This window comes from Peromyscus maniculatus, chromosome 8 (genome assembly GCF_049852395.1).
Source record: "Peromyscus maniculatus bairdii isolate BWxNUB_F1_BW_parent chromosome 8, HU_Pman_BW_mat_3.1, whole genome shotgun sequence".
NCBI classification, from domain to species: Eukaryota; Metazoa; Chordata; class Mammalia; order Rodentia; family Cricetidae; genus Peromyscus; species Peromyscus maniculatus.
The window spans coordinates 73,509,008-73,530,602 of record NC_134859.1 but is presented as its reverse complement, the minus strand read 5'-3'; the positions used below and the strand labels follow the sequence as shown (position 1 = coordinate 73,530,602).

The 21,595-nt window shown below is 39.8% G+C and overlaps 1 protein-coding gene across 2 annotated transcripts in view; it reads left to right on the top strand.

The window, feature by feature from the left end:
- Window positions 1-21,595, top strand: part of Vmp1 (vacuole membrane protein 1) — a 105,713-nt gene that overhangs the window by 35,093 nt on the left and 49,025 nt on the right. For both annotated transcript variants that reach the window (XM_006983196.4, XM_016001747.3), the window contains exons 6-7: window positions 9,736-9,903; window positions 19,696-19,827. In XM_006983196.4, coding sequence (XP_006983258.1) covers window positions 9,736-9,903; window positions 19,696-19,827 — 300 coding nt within the window. The remainder of the gene's footprint in view (window positions 1-9,735; window positions 9,904-19,695; window positions 19,828-21,595) is intronic.

Here is a 21,595-nt window from a genome sequence, read left to right as displayed (position 1 = left end):
GCACCTCGCCCGTGAGTTACCTGGTTTTACAGGAGAAACATGAAGTCTGCCTTCATGTGTACTAATCTGTTATAATCAAATAGCTTCCAAAAGGTTCATGGGCTAATGTTATAATGAACACTTCTTTTGTTGTAGCTAGCAACTACGTACTTATACTCTTAAAATATAATTATATATTCTTGCCTTAGGTAGCACAGCCATTGTTATATTTTTTAAACGTTTTGTTATATTAGGAAGATAAAACAGAATTCTAATTATACCTTGTTAAATTACTAACAGATATAAAGATGTGCCACTCACATTAGGTAATGCCCAGGTTATGGTGTTTAGATACCATATGTATTTTATAGAGAAGAACTGGGGCCTGGCTTGAGACCTGACCAAAAGAATCTAAGAATAGGTCTAGGGGCTGGAGAGATGGCTCAGTGGTTAAAAAGCTGCTCTTCCAGAGGCTCAGCACCCACATGACAGCTAGCTCTCAATTGCCTGTAATTCCAGTCCCAGGAGATCTGATGCCCTCTTCTGGCCTCTTTGGGCACAGACATACATGCAGACAAAATACCCAAACACATAAAATCAAAAAAAAAAAAAAAAAGAGCAGGTCAGCTTTTTGGCATCTACTTGAAGTTAGTTCTATATTCTACCTTGAATTACTTGCTGTAGATCATAACTTCTTCTGACTGATGAGAAAAGCAATGGGTTTTAACTTTGGGGGAGTAGAATTTCTGTGTAGAAAGGGCTTCTAAAGTCCCCTAAAAGTCAAACTTTAAAAAAAGAAAGAAAAGGTTGCAAGTCATGTGATAGACCATTTGTCATCTCCTTGCATTTATTAATCTCCCAGATATCCCTAATGAATCATATTCCAGGCCGGCCACGGTCCTTTTCTTCTTTAGTGAACAAGTGAAGCAAATACATGTTTTCCCAGTGAGTCAGCACAGGACTCAATTTTATTACCTTTGCCCTGAGTTTTCCAGACAAAACTGATTGGAAATTTTGCCTTTGGGATCTCCCTTGACTTCTGTATGTAGATGGTAGATTCAGCTATGAATTGACTTTACAGATGTTAGGGAGCGACGCCACTCGTTAGGAATGTATTATCGTTCTAAGACAGCTACCTCAAGAGTCTGAGTGTTAGCTTGTCTTCTTAGGAGTACTTACCCACACACACTTCGTCATACAAAGAGACTTAACTAAATCAGCTCCTAATTAACTAATGTAAGCATTTTAAATTTCATTTTTTAAAAGATAGACAGCCCTAAAAGTAAACGCAGAGATATCTCCAGCTCTCTGTGGTTTCCAGGGTTATATATTCTGTTTAATGAAACCTTAGTAAGAATATGGCCTTCTCAGTTCCTTCCATGCCAAAGGGATAAGTTTAATTGTAATAAGTTATAACCTGCTCTAGTGTACTTACAAAGAACTTGAAATTTTCAAAACCCAGAAAATGGTTTGTTAGTTTGTTAGTTTGTTTGTTTGTTTGTTTGTTTGAAATAAAGTAGAAATACACATACTATTTCACCATTTTACATTTAGAACATTTTTACTGATTGAAGTTAAAATATATTCATGCCTCCTTATGAAGACCCTAATTTGTGTTTGTGACATCAAGAGGTCTTTCTCTGGACTTACATTAGATACTTCATAATTAGCAGGCACAATTTAAAATTTCTCTTTACCACCAGATTAGGGTTGTTTTGTTTGATATAATCTCAAAAATACTCACTTCTAGAAAAGTGTTTTTGAGCCATCTCAATGACTCAGCAGGTAATGATGACGACCAAGCCTGACCATCTGAGCTCCAGCCTCAAGACCACATGGAGGAAGCAAAGCACCGCCCACCACTTGTCCTCTGCCTCCACACATGCACTCCTCACCCATCCATTAAATGAATGTAAGCTTTTAAAAATTAAAGCCTCATTTTTTAAATTTTGTATTCTTTGGGATGTGGTAGCACCCATCCTAATTTCACTAGTGAATACCAGGCTGGGCTACACAGTGAAAACTTGTCTCTAAATAACAAAAATGAAGGCTTAAGATTTTTTTCTGATTTTAATATAGAACTAACAGTACATAATCATTACTAAAGTTAGAGTAAAAAGAGATCCCACAGAATTGTCTGAGTTGGAAGGTTTTTTATTGTACATTACTCTGGAAAGAATATAAATTGTAGGAATGTAACTTTAAAATTTGTATAAAAAGAATTGAGTCTGAAATGGTGGCGTATGCCTGTAATCTTAGAAGTTGAGAGGCTGAGGCAGGAGAATCTGCCATTTGAGTTCAGCCTGAGCTGTAGCTGCAAAAATAACAAAATCCCTAGGAAACTTAAAATAGCATTTTTCACAGACAAATATTTATGTCCACTCCTGTTAGAAATCCTACCTTCTGATCTAACTTTGGTGTATTCTGACCCCAACAGACTTTCCTAAACAAGTTCTTTGTGTATTATCCTGAGCAAAGCAGAATCATTCCATTAGTCAAACCTCAGGAAATATTGTGTAATAAATACAATTTATGAGACTAGATATGGAATTTCAAAATGAAACAAAACCAGATGTCCAGTGTCCCACTTAGCTAAACTTTTTTGTTAGATTAGAAAGATTATACTGAATTTGGAAAAAAAACAAACCTTAAAATCTTCATTTGTCACTTCCCCTGTGCTGACCTTGTCATGTCATCTTGCTGTGATAAAACACCATGGGGAGGGCAGGGTTTAGTTCAGCTTACAGTTCTTAGATGGTGCTCCATTGCAGGAGGGAGCCTGGAGGCAGGAACTGATGCAGCAACCGGAGAGGAGCGCTTTCTGGCTGGCTCCTCCTGGCTTGCTCAGCCTGCTTTCTTACAGCACCCAGGACCACAACCAAGGAGTGACACGCTGGGTGACACCATGGAGAGCCGGGTCCTCCCGTGTCAATCATCAGTCAAGAAAATATGCCACAGGCTTGCCCAGAGGCCAGTCTTGCAGAAGCATTTTTTCAGCTGAGGTGCCCTCTTCCACAATGACACTAGCTTGTGTCAAGTTGACATTAAACTAGCCAGCACAGTGGTGTTGAAACTTTCAGTGATAACCTAAGTGTAGTGATGGACACTTGTAATAATAGCATTTGCAAGGAAGAAATAGAAGCTCGGGGGTTCAGGGGTGGCTTGGGCTATGGTGACATTGTCAAAGCCAAGTCTGTTAATCCCAGCCCCAAAAAAAGAAAAGAAAGAAAATTCCACTATAGTCAGGAAGCTGTTTATTTTTCTCTTCAGTTGTCAAGTGTTCCTTTTTGTGTTTGCCACTGTTATTGAATATATACATGTTAAAAATTTCTTTAGCGTCCTAAAAATTAACTTACCATTATGAAATGTTCCTCTTATTCTGTTCTTAAGTCTGTCTGATATTAATATAGCCACTCCATCTTTTATGATTGTGTTTAGGTTTTTGTCTTTGCTGGCCCTTTCCTTTTACTTGACTCAGCTCCCATTTATAACTATAGTTTTTAAAAGACTTTTAAAAATTTTTATTTTATGTGTATGAGCGTTTCACTGCACGTATGTTTCTGCACCATGTGTGTGCATCTGCTTCCTGAGGAGGTAAGATGATGTCAGATCCCCTGGAACTGGAATTGTGGACAGTCAGAAGCTGCTGTGGGGTGCTGGGAGCCAAGCCTAGGTCTTCTGGAAGAGCCTCCATTGTTGTTAACTTCTGAGCCATCCCTCCAGCCCTCAAATGTCTGTAACTGCTTGTATTACTAATCAAGGCTCACAGTCTCTGCCTTTTCACTTGCCTGTTTGGTCTATCTCTAGCTAAAGTAGTTCTCTCGCTGGTTGAATGAACTGGTGCAGGATTCTGAGTTCAGTCTGTCACTTTTCTTCCTCCCCACTTGCTCCCTCTACCTTGGTTAGTATCCTCTTTATTGGCTTACTTGCCGTGGTTTTAAAGGAACTTGTGGTGATTGTTGTGAGGTTTGTAGCAGATGTACCTTAAACTTCAGAAGGCAAATCGTCAGGTGTGTGTGTGTGTGATGTGACAGTCTGAGCGGTGCTCTCCATTTCCTTCTCTTAGGCTTTTCTTGTCTTCATTTTACCTCTACAGAGGTCACGGCCCCCACCCGAGTAGGATGCTGTAAGTGTACGTTTTATTTTCTCCTTGGTGTTAGACATTCAGCCTGGGGTTCAAACATGAGAGCAAGTGCTGTAAGCTAAGCTGTGCTCCCAGCCCGGCCTTCACTTTATTTTCTTTCTTTCTCTCTTTCTCTCTTTCTCTCTTTCTCTCTTTCTCTCTTTCTCTCTTTCTCTCTTTCTCTCTTTCTCTCTTTCTCTCTTTCTCTCTTTCTCTCTCTCTCTCTCTCTCTCTCTCTCTCTTTCTCTCTTTCTTTCTTTCTTTCTTTCTTTCTTTCTTTCTTTCTTTCTTTCTTTCTTTCTTTCTTTCTTTCTTTCCTTCCTTCCTTCCTTCCTTCCTTCCTTCCTTCCTTCCTTCCTTCTTTCTTTCTTTCTTTTTTCCTTTTATTTTACTTTACAATACCATTCAGTTCTACATATCAGCCACGGGTTCCCCTGTTCTCCCCACTCCCACTCCCTCCCCTTCCCTCCAGGCCACCCCCCAATCCCACCTCCTCCAGGGCAAAGCCTCTCCCGAGGACTGCGATCAACCTGGTAGACTCAGTCCAGGCAGGTCCAGTCCCCTCCTCCCAGACTGAGCCAAGCATCCCTGCATAAGCTCCAGGTTTCAAACGCCGGCCTTCACTTTAAACAACTGCTTATCTCCTGAAAGAGTCAAATAAAGAGGAAAATCTGTATTGCCCATGGTCTTCAAATTTCATATTATTTTTGAAGTGTATTTTTACATCTATTTTCCTTCATTCTTTTAGCATTTTACAAAAGTAAATTCTCTTGTCTTTTGTCCCCGTTATTTTGATTGTTGGTCTGACCCTGTCTTCTCTCTGGATGGTGTTGTTTTTGGTCCCTCTTGATCGTGAAGGTTTTTCCTGTGGTTGAGACTTGCCACTCTGACTATAATGCTTTTCTTTCCAGCGGTTTGTTTTGTTTTCTCATGGATTCTCACTAACGTTTGTTTTTTCCCTAGATCTTTGCTTTCACAGGTTGTTTTTGGTTTTTTTTTTCATAAAATCTGTAAAATGTTTGGCCACTATTTCTTTTAGTGTTTTTCTGAAGCCCATTATCTCCCAGATGTGTATTATACTGATGAGTTTTATCCCCCAGGCCACTGAGCGGTTTCTCCCCTCTGCTTTCCTTCTCCACCCTTGAGTGTGGGGACTCTCTGTTAACCTGTTTGGTTTATCCTGGCAATAGCCATTAATCCTTTTCTGTGCTTCAATTTCTAGCCTGGCTCACTTCTTTCTTTGATACAGCTAAAGTACAACTTTCATATAATACATTGGTGAGACCTGCACTTGTTTTTCCTTTATTTTATTTAAATAACATTTTTTTTTCATTTATTTTACATACCAACTGCAGTTTCCTCTCCCTCGAGGCCTGCACATTTTAGAAATTATGCTTAAAAGATGGTTTAGCCTTCTAGGGGTTCTAGATAGATGAGGTCCAGAGCACCTGCGTCTCGTGTGAGGCCACGGATTCAATCCCAGCACTAGAAAGAGAGCATGAGTGACTTGAATGTATGTGATTTCCTAAATGACTGGATTCCAAACACAGTTGTTCTTGTTTGTTTGCGGTAAACTTCAGTTCCTTACATTAGGAACAATTCAGCTATAAAGCTGAAAAGAACTATAAGGTTTTCTATCAGTAAATACAGTCCAACCTAAAATGTCAAGGTGGGGGCTACAAATAGACTTGTGAAAAGGAACAAAGGGTAGAATTGAGTTGTTAGCCAAGCCTGTTAGCTTTCATTTTGTCTGGAAGCCACCACATCTGCCTTCAAACTGAGTAATCATGACTTAATGGTGGGCTATGGGAAGTATGTACCACTTGAATGAATGAACAAAAAGGCTCTCACTGTATGACCCTAGCTGGTCTGAAACTCCATATGTAGACTGTGCCTGGCTAGGTTGTTGCAGATCTTGCTTGTAGCTGGGGAAACAAACCTCTGAGTGCTGGGTTGCAGTCATGAGAGTCACCCCACCCCCACCCCCACCCCACCCTGTGCTCTGAAGATGGAGCTTGGGCCTTGGGCATGCTAGGCGGGCCTCGGGCAACTTTGCCACACCCTAGGCTGGAACAGTCATCCTAAGGAAAATTATGAAATTGGTGAGAATTCACTCTTTTAGAATCACTAAAATTAAAACTATATCAAAAAGTTTATTTTATAAAATAATATATTTAATTTGTATTTTAATCTATATTTTGGAATTATATCACAGAAGTCTGTCACACCCACATAGACACCCCAGGGATTGGAATTCAAAGGAATTTAGGCTTGCCAGGCAAGGTTCCACCGACCAGCTGGACCACTTCCCAACCATTGTTACCTTATTTTCAGATTTACACTAGCACACCCATCTCCTTTTTTCAAAGAGTCCAGCTGGATTTGTAGCCAACGGAAAAAGGACAGTCAACTCTTGCATTTTCTTCCTTTCCATACTGCCATCATATATCTCTGTTTTCTCATGTTAAGAGCGTTGTTTTTTGGCCAGGCAGTGGTGACACACGCCTTTAATCCCAGCACTTGCACTTGAGAGGCAGAGGCTGTCAGATATCTGAGTTCGAGGCCAGCCTGGTCTACAGAGCAAGTTCCAGAACAGCCAGGACTGCCCAGAGAAATCCTGTCTTGAAAAAACAAAAAAAGGAAGAAAGAAAAAAGTGTGGTTTTTGTTTCTGAAACTAGATCTCGCTATATATTCTGGGCTGGCCTAAAACTCCGGGTGCAAACTCAGAGATCTGCCCGCCTCTGCTTCCCACCCACTATACCTGATTGTAGTTATTGTTTGTATACTGGATTTGCTAGATGTCATTGTATTGTTATTCTGGAGTTATTAAGACTATCTAAACTTGTAATTCAAGATTTTTTTTTATATTTGTTTTCTTTTTGGTAGAATCAGAAAATAATTTTTTTCCCAACTGTGAAATCTATTTTCTACATATAATATTTTTAAAAAAACAAGTTTTAGTTGTCATGGTTAAACATGATTATTTTTAAAGCCTGATTGAGGGTACCTGAAAGGACTTTTGGGGTATTGATATAACCTAAATATTGTATTCATATCTGAAATTGCCAAAGAATAAATAAATTTTTAAAAGAAAGGAGCAAAATAAAAATACTCTTTTTTTAGCCAGGGTTGACGGTGCACGCCTTTAATCCTAGCACCTGGAAGGCAGAGGCAAGTGAATGTCTGTGAGTTTAAGGCCAGCCTGGTCTACCTAATGAGTTCCTAGACAGCCAAGGCTACATAATAAGATACTGTCTTCAAAAAACAAAACAAAACAAACAAACAAACAAACAAATAATATATTCTTTTTAAACCATCAATACTTTAAATTTTGAATATTGCTATATAAGAATTCCCAAGAATTAAAATCCAAGGAAAAAAAGAAGCAAAGACTAAAAAGTAAAAAGGTCAAATAGATGTTTAAACATCTTTCTTAAAAACAAATGTCTGAAAAACTAGCAAGTAAGTAAACAGACATGGAGAGGGCGGTTGGGGAGAGGTGAAGTTGAGAGTGCTGGCTGTTCTGCAGAGTCGGGCTCCTAGGTCCACAGCAGGTGGCAGGCACACAGTGGTCTGCAACTGCATGCAGCTCCAGGGCACTCCCATCCTCCGGCCTCCCTGGGCACCTGCACTCCTGTGCTGATACCCACACACAAGTACGAATATTAACAGTAATAAGAAGAAGTCGTTGGGGCTGGAGAAGTGGCTTAGTGGCCTAGCAGTTGGCAGCGCTTGCTCTGTTTGCAGAGGACTCAGATGTGTTTCCCAGCACCCTCATGGTGCCTCGTGACCATCCTTCACCTCAGGCCCAGGGCGTCCATCTCCTTCTTTGGGCCTCCTCATGTACCAAGTAGGTACAGCTGCATGCAGGCAAAACACTCATGTACATAAAATAAAAATAATTCTTAAATAAATAATTTTCTATCTTTGTAATAAACAGGACTTTTATACTATTTCATTTTCTTTTTAAAAACTTGAATTTGTTTCCAAGCACAGGTATCAGTGTGCACTGGATGTGTCAGGACAACTAGTGATGTCACTTCTTTCCATCTATCATGTAGTTTCTGGGACTCAAGTCATCAGGCCTGATGACAAATGCCTTTACCCTCTTAACCATCTGTCATCCCGTGAGATACTTCAATTTCATCACTACATTTTTTTTTTAAAGATTTTTTTATTAGTATGTATACAGTGTTCTGCCTGCATGTATGCCTGCATGCCAGAAGAGGGCACCAGATCTCATTGCAGATGGTTGTGAGCCACCATGTGGTTGCTGGGAATTGAACTCAGGACCTCTGGAAGAGCAGCCAGTGCTCTTAACCTCTGAGCCATCTCTCCAGCCCCCATCACTGCATCTTATATAGCTGGCTTTTTAAATCACAAATTCATTTATTCTCTGACCTTAAAAGGCTTTGATGCACAATGACCACTTTTTTTTTAGGTCTGACTCATTTATGAAGTCAGTGGAAAAATCTTCGCTAAAAACCTTCACATTCAGAAATATTCACACAGTATGGTCAGTAACAGAATTTCATGTGTGTACAAACCTGTTCTACAAAAGTATTTTTCTTTTAACAGATAATGGCTATTACATATTATATACTAGCAGACAACCACCAATCTATGCTCAGGAAACTTGGAAATTTACAGTTTTGCCAATTCTTGTATTTATTTTATTTATTATTAGTGGGGGGAGGGAGGTCAGAGGACAACGCGGAGCCAATTCTCTTCTTAACTCTTTTATGTCAGTTCTGGAAATTGAACTCATGTAGTTGGGTCTGCACAGTAAGCATATTCACTGAGCTATCTCATCAGCCCCTATTTTTTACCAATCCTACAGTTGATTTTCTAACTTATTTTGTTTGTAATTGTGTGCATATACATGTGTGTGCTCGTGTGCGTGCACATATTGTGTGCGTGCACGTATGCATGCAAGTATCCACGGAAGACTGGAGAGGGCCTCAGCTCCCCTGTAGCTGGAGTTAGAAGGCATTTGTAAACAATCCAAAGTGGGTTCTAAGAACTGAAGTCAGGTCCTCTGCAAGAGCGGTTGGTACCCACCCTCAACTGATCTCCAAGCCTCTGTAGATGATTTTCATGCAGATGACTCATCATGTACAATTAGGAATCGTTGTATATAAATAAGACTTCATTGCATTCTAAATATTAATATAGCTTAATTTATGTTTAATAATTTGTACTATTTCAAAATAAAAGAGCAAAATATCAAAAAAGTTGCTTTAGGAAAAAACTTCAAAAAGTAAAACTCATAAGTGGTTACACAGTTTCATCTTTTTTTTAGGAACTCACTAGAAAGGGTAGGTAATGTTCTCAAACTGTACCTAAAAGAAAAGTTTTATTACAGGGATAACATTTGACAAGTAATTCTGGGTAAATAATATATAAATCAAGCCCAAAATTAGATAGGCTGCCTAGAACTCTGTTGGGGAAAATTGTTTTATCCAGTTGCTAACTACATCTTAGAATGTGTGTTTACGCAGAGTCTTGTTTCCTGAAAGCAGTATTTTCCTTGTATTACATAGTAATTAACATGATGTTGAAATAACATGCATCAAATTTCCTTTTTCATTAGTATTTCTCATCCAAGGGTTTCTTACATTTTGTTTTCTAGGGCCCACACATAGCTTCAGTTACATTAGCTGCTTATGAATGCAATTCGGTTAATTTCCCTGAGCCACCCTATCCTGACCAGATTATCTGTCCACATGAAGAAGGCATCGAAGGAGCCGTTTCTTTGTGGAGTATCATCTCAAAAGTTAGAATTGAGGCCTGCATGTGGGTAAGATCTGCATTTTCATATTTACCTAAAACTAATCTTGGCATCTTGACACTGTGTCATACCTTTCAGAATGTGACCTACCCTTGCCTAGGCAGTGAAAAATTGGTGAAGCCACCTGCTGCAGACTTCCAAGGCACAAAGCTCCTTAAGTAGTTACAGAGCTGCACGTGGTGGCCCATGCCTCTAATCTTGGTACTTTGGAGACGTAGGCAGGACTGCAAGTTCCCTGTCAGACTAGACTGCAGAAACAAAAAAAGAAAAAAGAAAAGTAGTCATGTATTTCACTGATAGATTAAATGAACACAGTGTTTGTGCTTAGAGAATTTACCTCACTTTCAGCATTGTTAGTGAAAAGGTCCAGCATTTCTCTGTGTAAGCTAAGCTTCCTTGCAGTGCTGATTTCAGACTATGGAGTTATGTAATGATCCCGTTTTCATTTGTCCTAATCATTCTCTTGGTGTTTTCCTTAAACTTCCTCTTAAGGCATACATCATTTAACTCTTTAGTTCATTAATTTTATATTCCCCTAAAGTTTTCTTTTCCTCAAAGTTTCTTAGGAAATAAAAGCACATAGAAAAGATCATATACAGATCTTACCTCAAGGAGCCAGTGGTTCACCGGGTAAAGGTGTCTGCTGCCCAGCCTAACATCTTGAGTTTAGTCCCTGGAACCTGTATGGTAGAAGGAGAGAACCAATTCCCACACATTGTCCCTGACCTCCACACCTGTGCCATGACATCCAAATGCACAGACACACAAGCATGTACGCATGAGTATGCATACATGAGCACACACAGTTTAAAAATTTTTATTTCTGCTTTTAATCCCAGCACTTGGGAGGCACAGGCAGGTGGATCTCTGAGTTTGAGGCCAGCCTGGTCTATAGAGTGAGTTCTAGGACAGCCAGGGCTATACAGAGAAACCCTGTCTCAAAAAAAAAAAAAAGAAAAGAAAAAATTAAATTAAAATTGAAATCTAATTAATTAAAGCAGTAATTGGTACCATGACTTAGAAGAAGCAAGTTTTTTGGTTCTGGGGGTATATGTTTTTGTGTATGAGTATTTTTCCTGCATGTACGATGTATATCACTTGTGTACCTGGTACCTGCAAAGTTTAAAAGAGAGCATCAGAGCCCCAGAACTGGGTTGTGAGCCACTGTGTAGGTTCTGGGAATTGAACCCAGATTCTCTGGGAGAGACGTACATGCTCTTAACCACTAACCCTTCTATCCAGCTGTGGAAGAGACAGTTTAGTTATGTATTAGGCCTTTTCCCCTGGTGGTTGTGCAGATCAAACCCTGAGCCTGGCACTGCTAAAAGCAAATGCTCTTCCACTAAACTACATCCTCAGCCAGCAATTATGTTTGCTTTGAAGGAATGCTAAAGGAAATGCCATATGTTAAGTCTGTTAATTATGAAAGGCAGGAAGAGTTGTCATGTTTCCTGTTGCTCTTTATAAACACTGGAAACAGATTCATTATACTAGTTGTATGTTTTATAGATTTGAGGAGATTATTATGAAAACTTATTATTAGAAAAGCAGAAGGCATTTGGCACATGCTAAAAAAGAGGCTACCTATACAGTTTCTTTCTTTCTTTTTTTTGAGACAGGGTTTCTCTGTGTAACAGCCCTGGCTGTCCTGAAACTTGCTTTGTAGACCAGGCTGGCCTTGAACTCACAGAGATCTGCCTGCCTCTGTTTCCCAAGTGCTGGGATTAAAGGCATGCGCCACCACCACCTGACTCCTATTTAATTTTTTTCTTTTAAAAGTTATTTATGTGGCGGGGGCTGGAAAGATGGCTGAGGTTGAGAGCACTGACTGTCCTTCCAGAGGTTCTGAGTTCAATTCCCAGCAACCACATGATGATTCAGAACCATCTGTAATGAGATCTGGTGCCCTCTTCTGGCCTGCAGTCATACATGCTGTATACATAATAAATAAATCTTTAAAAAAAATAAAATAAAAAATAAAAAAAGGTTATTTATGTGGCTAGATTAATACTAATGCCAAAAAGAAAGCTCCTGTCAAGGCTGGTGGCGATAGTGGCCTTCCTCAGCTTCTTCTGGTGTGTGCTGTCCGAAGTGCTTCTTCAGCCAGGCTTCGTGCTCTAAACTGACCTAGGTGATAACTTACTTGCCAAACACTGATTGGCTCCCGAAAAATACAGACTTTACCTTGAATGTGTGTCCTCACAGCAGTCAGCACCATGCTTTACCCAAGGTATGGGGTTTTGTCTAATGGGTATTTTCTTCTTTCTCTCATTAGAACTGTCTTTTGTCTTATAAAAATCTAAATACATATCAAGTGTGGCTTTGTTTTTCCGTTTGGTGGGTTTTGTGGGGGGGTTGTTGTTGTTGTTGTTGTTGACACAAGGTTTCACTATGTAGCCCTTGGCTGGCCTAGAACTCACAGAGGACGGCCTGTTTCTGCCTGCTGAGTACTAGGTTTAAAGGCATGCGCCACAATGCCCCAGCTAGCATCGAGTTTTGGGTTTTTTTTTTAATTGGTGCCTGTTGTCCCCAGTATTTACAAGAGAGCCTTTTCATTAAATGCTGTTGCATACCTGGATGCCCGAATTTGAAAAGATGAAGTTAAACCTTTACTTTATATCTTATGTAGGGATTAACTAAAAACATCAAAAACCTAAAGCTGAGCCAAGACAATCCAACTTCTAGAAGAAAATATAAATAAAAATCTGCATGCTGCTAGATTTGGCAGTGATTTCTTAAATTTCATAACAAAAGCACAGGGGAAAAAAGACTTAAAAACATGTCTCTTGTGCCACAGGGTACCACGCAGAGACTAAGAGATAACGTGTAGATCAGGGCAAGCATCCTCTGAGTACACAGTGATGAGCTCTGGAACACATCCAAGTGTTTGAAGAGTTCCTGTCACCAACAGTCGAAGGAAAACTGAATTTCAAAAGGTCAACAAAAGCCAGGCAGCAGTGGTGCAGGCCTTTGACCCCAGCACTCAGGAGGCAGAAGCGGGTGGATCTCTCTAGCCTGGTCTACAGAGTGAGTTCCAGGACAGCCAGGGCTACAGAGAAACCCTGTCTTGAAACCACCTCCCCCTAATCCTCCAAAAAAAGGTCAACGAGAGACTGGGAGTTTCACTCAGTAATAGACCACTTGCCTGGCATGTGCAGTGGGTTCAAAAACATGAGAGTGTGTTGTGCAGGAGTACCAGAGTAAACGTTTATCCAAAGAAGATACATAAATGGTCAATAAGTATATGAGAAGGTGAGCAGCAGCATCAGTTACTAGGGGAATGCAAATCCAAACCACAAAGAGGTATCCCTTCTTATGGACACTAGGATGGTTATTATTAAAATGATGATAGATCAGGCATGGTAGCACACAAGAGGCTAGGGCAGGAATATTGGCATGTATTTGAGGCTGTCTGAGCTACAGAGTGAGACCTTGTCTCAGAAAACCGATAATAATATTACCAATATTAATGATGATGATAACAATGTAATGGAGAATAAGTGACTTCCAGGATGTAAAGAAATTGGTAGCACAGCTGTAAAGTTGTTAGCTGCTATGTGCAACAGATTGGCAGAGAAATAATTAAACTGAGAATGATCATAATGACTCTCTTCTAATTCCATATCTACATAAATACAAAAAAGAAATGAGAATAGCTAGACACTTACATGTCACTGTTAACAGCATTCCCACAATAGTGAAAAGTAGGACAACAGCCCATTATTCTTCAATAGATGAATGAATGAATAGACAAAATGTGATGTATATACACAATAGAATATGACCAGGGCATGACATTCAACACAGTTTGTTCTAGTAAGTGCTAAATATAGATGACCATTGAAAATACTATATTAGGGACTGGAGAGATGGGCTCAGTAGTTAAGAGCCCTTACAGCTTACAATCATCCTTAACTTACGTTCCGGAGGATCCAGTGCCCTCTTTGGACTTCTGTGGGCACCACCATACATGTGATGCACAGCCATACATGTAGGCAAGCCACTTGTACCCATAAGGAAAATAAATAAATATTAAAAATATAATAAAAAGAGAGAGGACACCTGAGGGGAAAAGTATGTGTGATAATGCTATATATAAAAAAAAAGTGAACACAAAACCAAACTTTAAAATTAGGTAAACTCTAGCAATCAAGGCCACTGTACATTCTAAATCAGGTTTCAGGTTTCCATACCTAGGAATTCATTGTATTCATTAGTGTTAAGTAATTGTCACTGCTTTTAATATTTCTCATCAAATAGAGACTCTGTACTTGGGGGCATTACTTTGTATGCTAACTTAATTTTTTTTTTAATTAATGCTTAATGAGGACAAAATTTCTTCTATTTCTTTTTAGGTGTGTGTGTGTGTGTGTGTGTGTGTGTGGTGTCTGGGTCTGGGTCTGGGTCTGGATGTGTTTGTGGACACTGGAGGGTGTGGAGGGAACCAGAAAAGGGTGTAGAGCTAGAGTTCTATGTGGTTGTAAGCCACCCACCATGGGTGTTGGAAACTGAACCCTGGCAGCAGGCACTTTTAACCACTGAGCCATCTCTCCAGCCCCCAAGTACTATTTGATGAAAAATATTTGATTTTTATATTTTAATGCTTCATATTTTTGCTTCATATTTTAATGCTTCATATTTTAATGCTTCATATTTTCTCTATTTGATGAAAAATATTAAAAGCAGTGATAATTACTTAACACTAATGAATACAATGAATGTCAGTGAATTTTACATTATTTGTGACATACACTCTTTTTTTTTTTTTTTTAAGATTTATTTATTTATTATGTATACAGCATGTATGACCAGAAGAGGGCACCAGACCTTATTACAGGTGGTTGTGAGCCACCATGTGGTTGCTGGGAATTGAACTCAGGACCTCTGGAAGAGCAGTCAGTACTCTTAACCTCTAAGCCATTTCTCCAGCCCGACATACACTCTTTTTTTTTTTTTTTTTTTTTTTTTGGTTTTTTTTTGTTTGTTTGTTTGGTTTTGGTTTTGGTTTTGGTTTTTTTCGAGACAGGGTTTCTTTGTGTAGCTTTGTGCCTTTCCTGGAACTCACTTTGGAGACCAGGCTGGCCTCGAACTCACAGAGATCCGCCTGGCTCTGCCTCCCGAGTGCTGGGATTGAAGGCATGTGCCACCACTGCCCGGCTGACATACACTCTTAAAATGTCGACAGTTCCTAGGTATGGAAACCTGAAACCTGATTTAGAATGTACAGTGGCCTTGATTGCTAGAGTTTACCTAATTTTAAAGTTTGGTTTTGTGTTTACTTTTTTTTTTTTTTTTTTTTTTTTGAGGAATGTCTTGCTTGACTTAATGATATCTTGCTGAAAAGTTTTTAATCTAATTTTCAAATTAAAATATCCTTCTAGACTTCACTATCATGAGTATGTTAAATCAACAAAGCCATTATCATTTATGTCACTTCTAGTTAGTAACCTCACTTCCACGTTCTTCATATGTCCTTTGGAGCACATAGAAGGAATTCTTTGATAGATTTGATCAGTATCTTTCAGTTTGCATCTGTGTGAGTGAGTATTTTATTAGTACAACAGATACCTGAGATAAAGGCTACTTTGGCTTTCAGTTTGGGGAGTTCTAATCCGTAACCACTGGGCTCTGTGTGGAGCCTGAGGTGGACAGGGAGTCGGCAGAGCATGCTGCCCACTTCATAGCATATGAGGAACAAAAAAGAAGAGACTGGAGGAATCGAAAACCTTCCAACAGGCCACACTTCATCAAGGTTCTGCCTCCTCCTCATAGTCCCAATGTAGGGCCACACCCTTGCCTTATAGGCCTTTAAAAGCCATTCCAGGTCCAAAGTAGAGAGGGAGCAGTGGGGTGCTGAACGCCACTTTTTCTTCAAAAAGAAATTAGAACATTATCATCACCATCATTATTATTGTGACAAAGTCTCATGTGTCCCACACTGGCCTTGAACCCATAATGTAGCCAAGGATGACTTTGATGTCTGATCCTCCTGTGTCTATCTATCTCAAGATTGTAGGAATTTACCAATTTATGCTATGGTGGGGGTCAAACCCAGGGCTTCATGTATGCTAGGCAACACTTCACCAAGTAAGCTACAGCCTTATAAAATTATTTTTAAGAACCATGGAAGCCTGAGTCCTCAGTGCCTGATTTGAGGTAACTAACTTTGTGTCTAATGTAATATGTTTTTGAGAACCTGCCTGGATGAGTATAGTCCTTTTATTTATTTGTCCAGTAGTTGACTACTAACATGATTACCATTCTTTTTCTCTTATGAAAAATATGAAGCATTAAAATATAAAAATCAGTGTGATCAGCTAAGAGCAGACACCGCTCTTGATTTATTTTCACTCCATTGTGCTACTTCCTTATTAGCTTTGAGGAAACTGGTCACAAGTCTGAATCAGATGATTGCTTCAGGGTGGTTGACGTTTGACTTCACATTGGAACTTAGAGAAGTTACATAGGAACTAAAATGCTGTAATGAACTTTTTTCTATTTTCTATTATGGAAAGAAAAGTTCAGCTTTGCACATTGGTAATTTTGTAGCCAATGAGGTTTATCTGAAGTGTCATTGTTGCTAATTTAAGTTTCCCAAAAGTACAGAAAGAAATAAAATGAACTTCATGTACTTTTACCAAACTGCAACTAGTGTTTCATGTTCACCTGTCTTAGAGCTAATGTATTCCCTTAGGGCTTGCATGAATAGATCATTGGAATTTACTATACACATTAAAAGGAATTAGTAGTCGTTTTTTTAAAGTCATTGTCTACTTAATGGTTAAAAGGTTAAATTTCCTTTTTTTTTTGTTTTGTTTTGTGTTTGTTTGTTTGTTTGTTTGGTTTTTCGAGACAAGGTTTCTCTGCGTAGCTTTGCGCCTTTCCTGGAGCTCACTTGGTAGCCCAGGCTGGCCTCGAACTCACAGAGATCCACCTGGCTCTGCCTCCTGAGTGCTGGGATTAAAGGCGTGCGCCACCACCTCCCGGCTTTGTTTTTGTTTTTGAAGACAGGGTTTCTCTGCAAATCCCTGGTTGGCTAGGAACTTGCTATATAGACAAGGCTGGCCTCAAACTCACAGAGATCCGACTGCCTCTTCCTCCCAAGTACTGGGATTAAAGGCATGTGCCACCATGCCTGGCTGGGTAAATTTTCTTAACTGTTATTTTTCTTTTCAAGCTTGTTGACTGAGTAAAAGAATTTGTCAAATGGTTTCCCAAGTGCTGATTTTACTGGCTGCCTCTGTTTCCTGAGTTTCCTGTGAGTTGATACATTGAGATCCTTGAAGTTTATGGGAGTCTTTGATTTTTGTTTTAGCTTTTTGAGACAATCTGTTTAGCCTTGGCTGTCCTGGATCTCTCTCTGTAGACCAGGCTGGTCTAGAACTCCATAGATCCACCTGCCTCTGCCTCCCGAGTACTGGGATTAAAAGCATGGGCTACCACCGCCTGGCTGAGGGTTTTTTTTTTGTTTGTTTGTTTGTTTTAGTTTTAGGTGTTTTTTGTTTGTTTGTTTGTTTGTTTGTTTTAATTGAGACAGGCTCTCACTGTGTAGCTGTGGTTTCTGAAACTCACTATGTAGACCAGGTTGGTTTAGTATCCGCCTGCCTGGTGTACTCCACCATTCCCAGGCATAGTTTATGTTTTTAACAGGAATAGCTTTGTGTATTTCTGTCACAAGGTGCAATAATGAATCCTTTGTGACATTAGCACTGGTGCTGGGAGGTGGTGGCACAAGCCTTTAATCCTAGCACTAGGGAGACAGGCAGGTGGATCTCTGTAAGTTTCGAGACCAGCATGGTCTACAAAGTGAGTTCCAGAACAGCCATAGCTGTAATACAGAGAACCATTCAGAAAAATAGTAGTGTTCTGGGGCTGGAGAGATGGCTCAGAGGTTAAGAGCACTGGCTGTTCTTCCAGAGGTCCTGAGTTCAATTCCCAACAACCACAAGGTGTCTCACAGTCATCTGTAATGAGATCTGGTGCCCTCTTTTGGCCTGCAGGGGCACATGCAGGCAGAACACTATATAATAAATAAATAAATCTTTAAAAAAAAATAGTAATGTTCCAAGTATAATTTTGGGTTATTAATTAAAATACCTTTTTCTCCTCTAAGAAAGTGTCTTACTCTGCTGCCCAGATTGTCTTCGAATCTCTGTCTAACCTCTTATCCTCAGAGGCTTACAGGCACGCGCTTCCATACCCAGCTTTGAGGACTTCGTAGAAAAGATTTCCTCATCACCAATTTGGTTGTCCTGAGATTAAGTTCATATATGAAAATAAGGATACATATTTAATCCTTTGCATTTTAAAAATGAATGTCTTGTTTCTCTGTTGTGTCCTCCAAAGCTAATCAACCTTAATTTCTCTTGTTTCTTTTCCCCTCCATACACCTGGCTCTTTCACCTCTCTCTTCCTCTCTTCTTCAACACAGACTTACTTTGGGGCACTTAAACATGTCTTTTTCAAAGTTCTTATTTCACATGTAGATAATGGATTTATGCTTGGAGACTGCTGGTTTTATACACTAAAGACACAAAATGTTTAAATTTGATAATTTCCTTCAAAGATTCTTTTTAGACAAGACCTCAACCCCACAAGCATCTCCCTGCCTCTGCCTCAATGAGTACTGGGATTCAAGGGGTACATCGCCACACCTGGTGCTTTTTTAAAATTTATTTTTAATCATAATGTAACCATTTGTATATATGTGAATGTGTACACGTGAGTGCAGCTGCCTGCGAAGGCCAAAAGAAAGTGTCCGATCCCCTGGAGCTGGAGTTCCAGGCAGTTGTGAGCTGCCTGATGTGGGTGCTGGGAACCGAACTTGGGGCCTCTACAAGAGCCGTTTGCACCTTGAACCACTGGACCATCTTCTCTCCAGTCCCCTCAAGGGCTCTTTCAGTGAGTTTAGAGCAGAGCTAGCTGAAGGAGTTGAGTTTGTTTTGTGACCTAGCAAACCCTTTATTCACTGTGACTCAGAGCAGGGGACCAGGTCTGTCTGGCTCGGGGTGAAGGTTTCTCCGGAGACTGTCTCTGTCGTATTATGGTCTGTCTGGTATTTAAGCTGCTTAAGTCTAAACTTTGTTTTCGTCTTTATGTCCTGAACCGATTAAGGAAAAACAACAGCAACGAAAACCTTCTCGTCAAAAACATAAATCTACAAAGTGACTGAAGTGTGAATCACTGAGGAAATGGGACATTTTTAAATCCTGTATTAACAATCACCCATCCTGATGCTAAGTTTTCAGGGGCTTCTTGGCTGCAGTTTGTTTCAGGGTTTTTTGTTTGTTTGTTTTTTAAGGAAAGAAAGAAAAGAAAAGGCTATATTGAGATTATCTGAAATGTCCTGGAGAATTTTAATCTAATGGCTGTCCTGGTGATTTTTGTTTCATGTTTGGAGGGTTTGGTTTTGGTTTTGAGATAGATTTTACTTTGTAGCTTCAAACTTCTGATATTCTAACTTGTGCCTTCCAAGTGATAGAGACTTTCTTCTTACCTATCACATCATTTGGATTGAAACCGTGAAGGAAGCACTGAAGGCCCCAGAGCCTAAGGAGAGACGTTATATGAGTCTGTCATGCGCCTAGGAGTGTCTCAGAATCTATTTCTTCTTTCTCACCTGGCTTACAAGTCAGAAGTAGGATTCAGACTCCCAAACTTTGAATTATGAGCAGATGTATATATTTCAAAATGCTTTTGGAAATATAGAAAAATATAATTTGATTTTTTTGTGTTACTATGCTGAAAACTAAACCTCACAGTAAGTTTTTATTTTTGTTTTTCTTTTTCTTTTTCACACAGGGTATTGGTACAGCCATTGGAGAGCTGCCTCCATATTTCATGGCCAGGGCAGCTCGCCTCTCAGGCACTGAACCAGATGATGAAGAGTATCAGGAATTTGAAGAGATGCTGGAACATGCAGAGAGTGCACAAGTAAGAACAATGGGGGAAATGGAACTCCAGTCCCTGACTCAGCAGTGACTAAGGTAGAATGGTTAGTGGTTGCCGTAAGTTAGTGGTTGCCGTAAGAAAGAAAACTGCCAGAGTGAAAACAGGATGATGTATGGCCTGGGACAGAATACGCAGAAATACTGAAAGTAAAAATGATCAACAGGGACTGAGAATATAGGTTCCTGCGTGGGACCCTGGGTCCTCTCCTAGTACTTGGAGGAGGGAAAGTAGTCTAAACATACCCTTTGTCAGTGTGCTTTTTCCTAACAGACCAGTAGTAGAAAGATAAAAAGTCACTTTTCTCCCCCGGGAACAGATAAATGTCACCTATTTGCTTCAAAAAGTTTGTGTGTCTGTCTGTGTATGTGTGTACATCTGTGTGTGAGTGTGTGTGTGTGTGTGTGTGTGTTCGTTCTTTTTGTAAGTTACTATTGGGTTTTGTTTATTTCTTGAGATAAATATAGTTTTGAGATAAAGTATAGTTTTGTAGCCTAAGATGACCTTGAACTCAGAAGGATTACAGGTGTGTAGTAACTACTACCAACTCTGGCTAGCTCTATAGTGGCCATTTCCTCCTTGAAAACAGCCTTGTGACTTCATCCTGATGTGAAAACACTCAATGCTTAAAGCTGCTAAGATGGTTGCTGAGAGAATGTGAACATCATGTAATGTTCTTAAACAGTTATGCAAGTATCAAATGAGTCATTCTACTTTAGCACTTCAAATTCGTCCTCTACCTCTCAATGTTCTAGAGAGTATCCTTAGTAGTGACAGGGTAAGCCAGCTCGGTAAAAACCCAAAATCCAGGCATAGGTAAGCCTGGTAATTGACAAAGGGTTTTTTGCCTTTTTTTTTTTTTACCTGATACAACCTGTGTGCCAACCTTTTTCTCAGTGTTATGGAGAGGTGGTTTTGGTCATAGGAAAATGCCTCAGAACATTGGTAAATGTGAAGTCTTTAAGGATGGCCTTAGAAAACACTACAGATGAAAAGAAAATGAAGGCAGTGACCGCTGTGCCGAGTGACCTCTTTGGCTCCCTCCCTCTACGGTTGTGTCTGACAAACCTTGTATGGCCGAGATTGAGAACTTTGCTAATTTCAAAATAAAGGAAACAGGAACTTAAGACAATAATCTTGTCTCCAAAAGAAAACATCAAACAGAAGGAACATGGGAGGGAAAAAAATCATTGCCTATACTTGATCATGGAAGGCATGTAATCCTGTTCCACTGCACCTATGCATTTCTTACTCCCTAACTTTATATTTGCTTCTCTTGAAAGTGAAGAAAGCAAGCTACATGCATCTCATGTCCTTTAAGTCAGAAATTGCACACTTACAGGGTTTGCTTCTTGCTGTGCTGAAGACTGATCCGGGCCTTGTTCACTGCTGTATCACTGAGCTGCACCCCCAGCCTTGTGTTCTTAAGAACATTGTATTTAGCCAGGCAGAGGTAGCAACGCCTTTAATCCCAGCACTTGGGAGGCAGAGACAAGTGGATCTCTGTGAGTTCGAGGCCAGCCTGGTCTACAGAGTGAGTTCCAGGACAGGCTCCAAAGTTACAGAGAAACCCTATCTGGGGGGGGGGGTAGAACATTGTATTTGAGATGTTTACTCAGAACCTCAGTTACAGCTAACCTCAGTTGCCATAAAACTAGAAAATAATTTAGTAAAATAATAAAAAAATATTAACTCATACATGATAACTGTGCTTTTACTAATTTTCTAAGATCAATAAAAACTTGCGTAATAA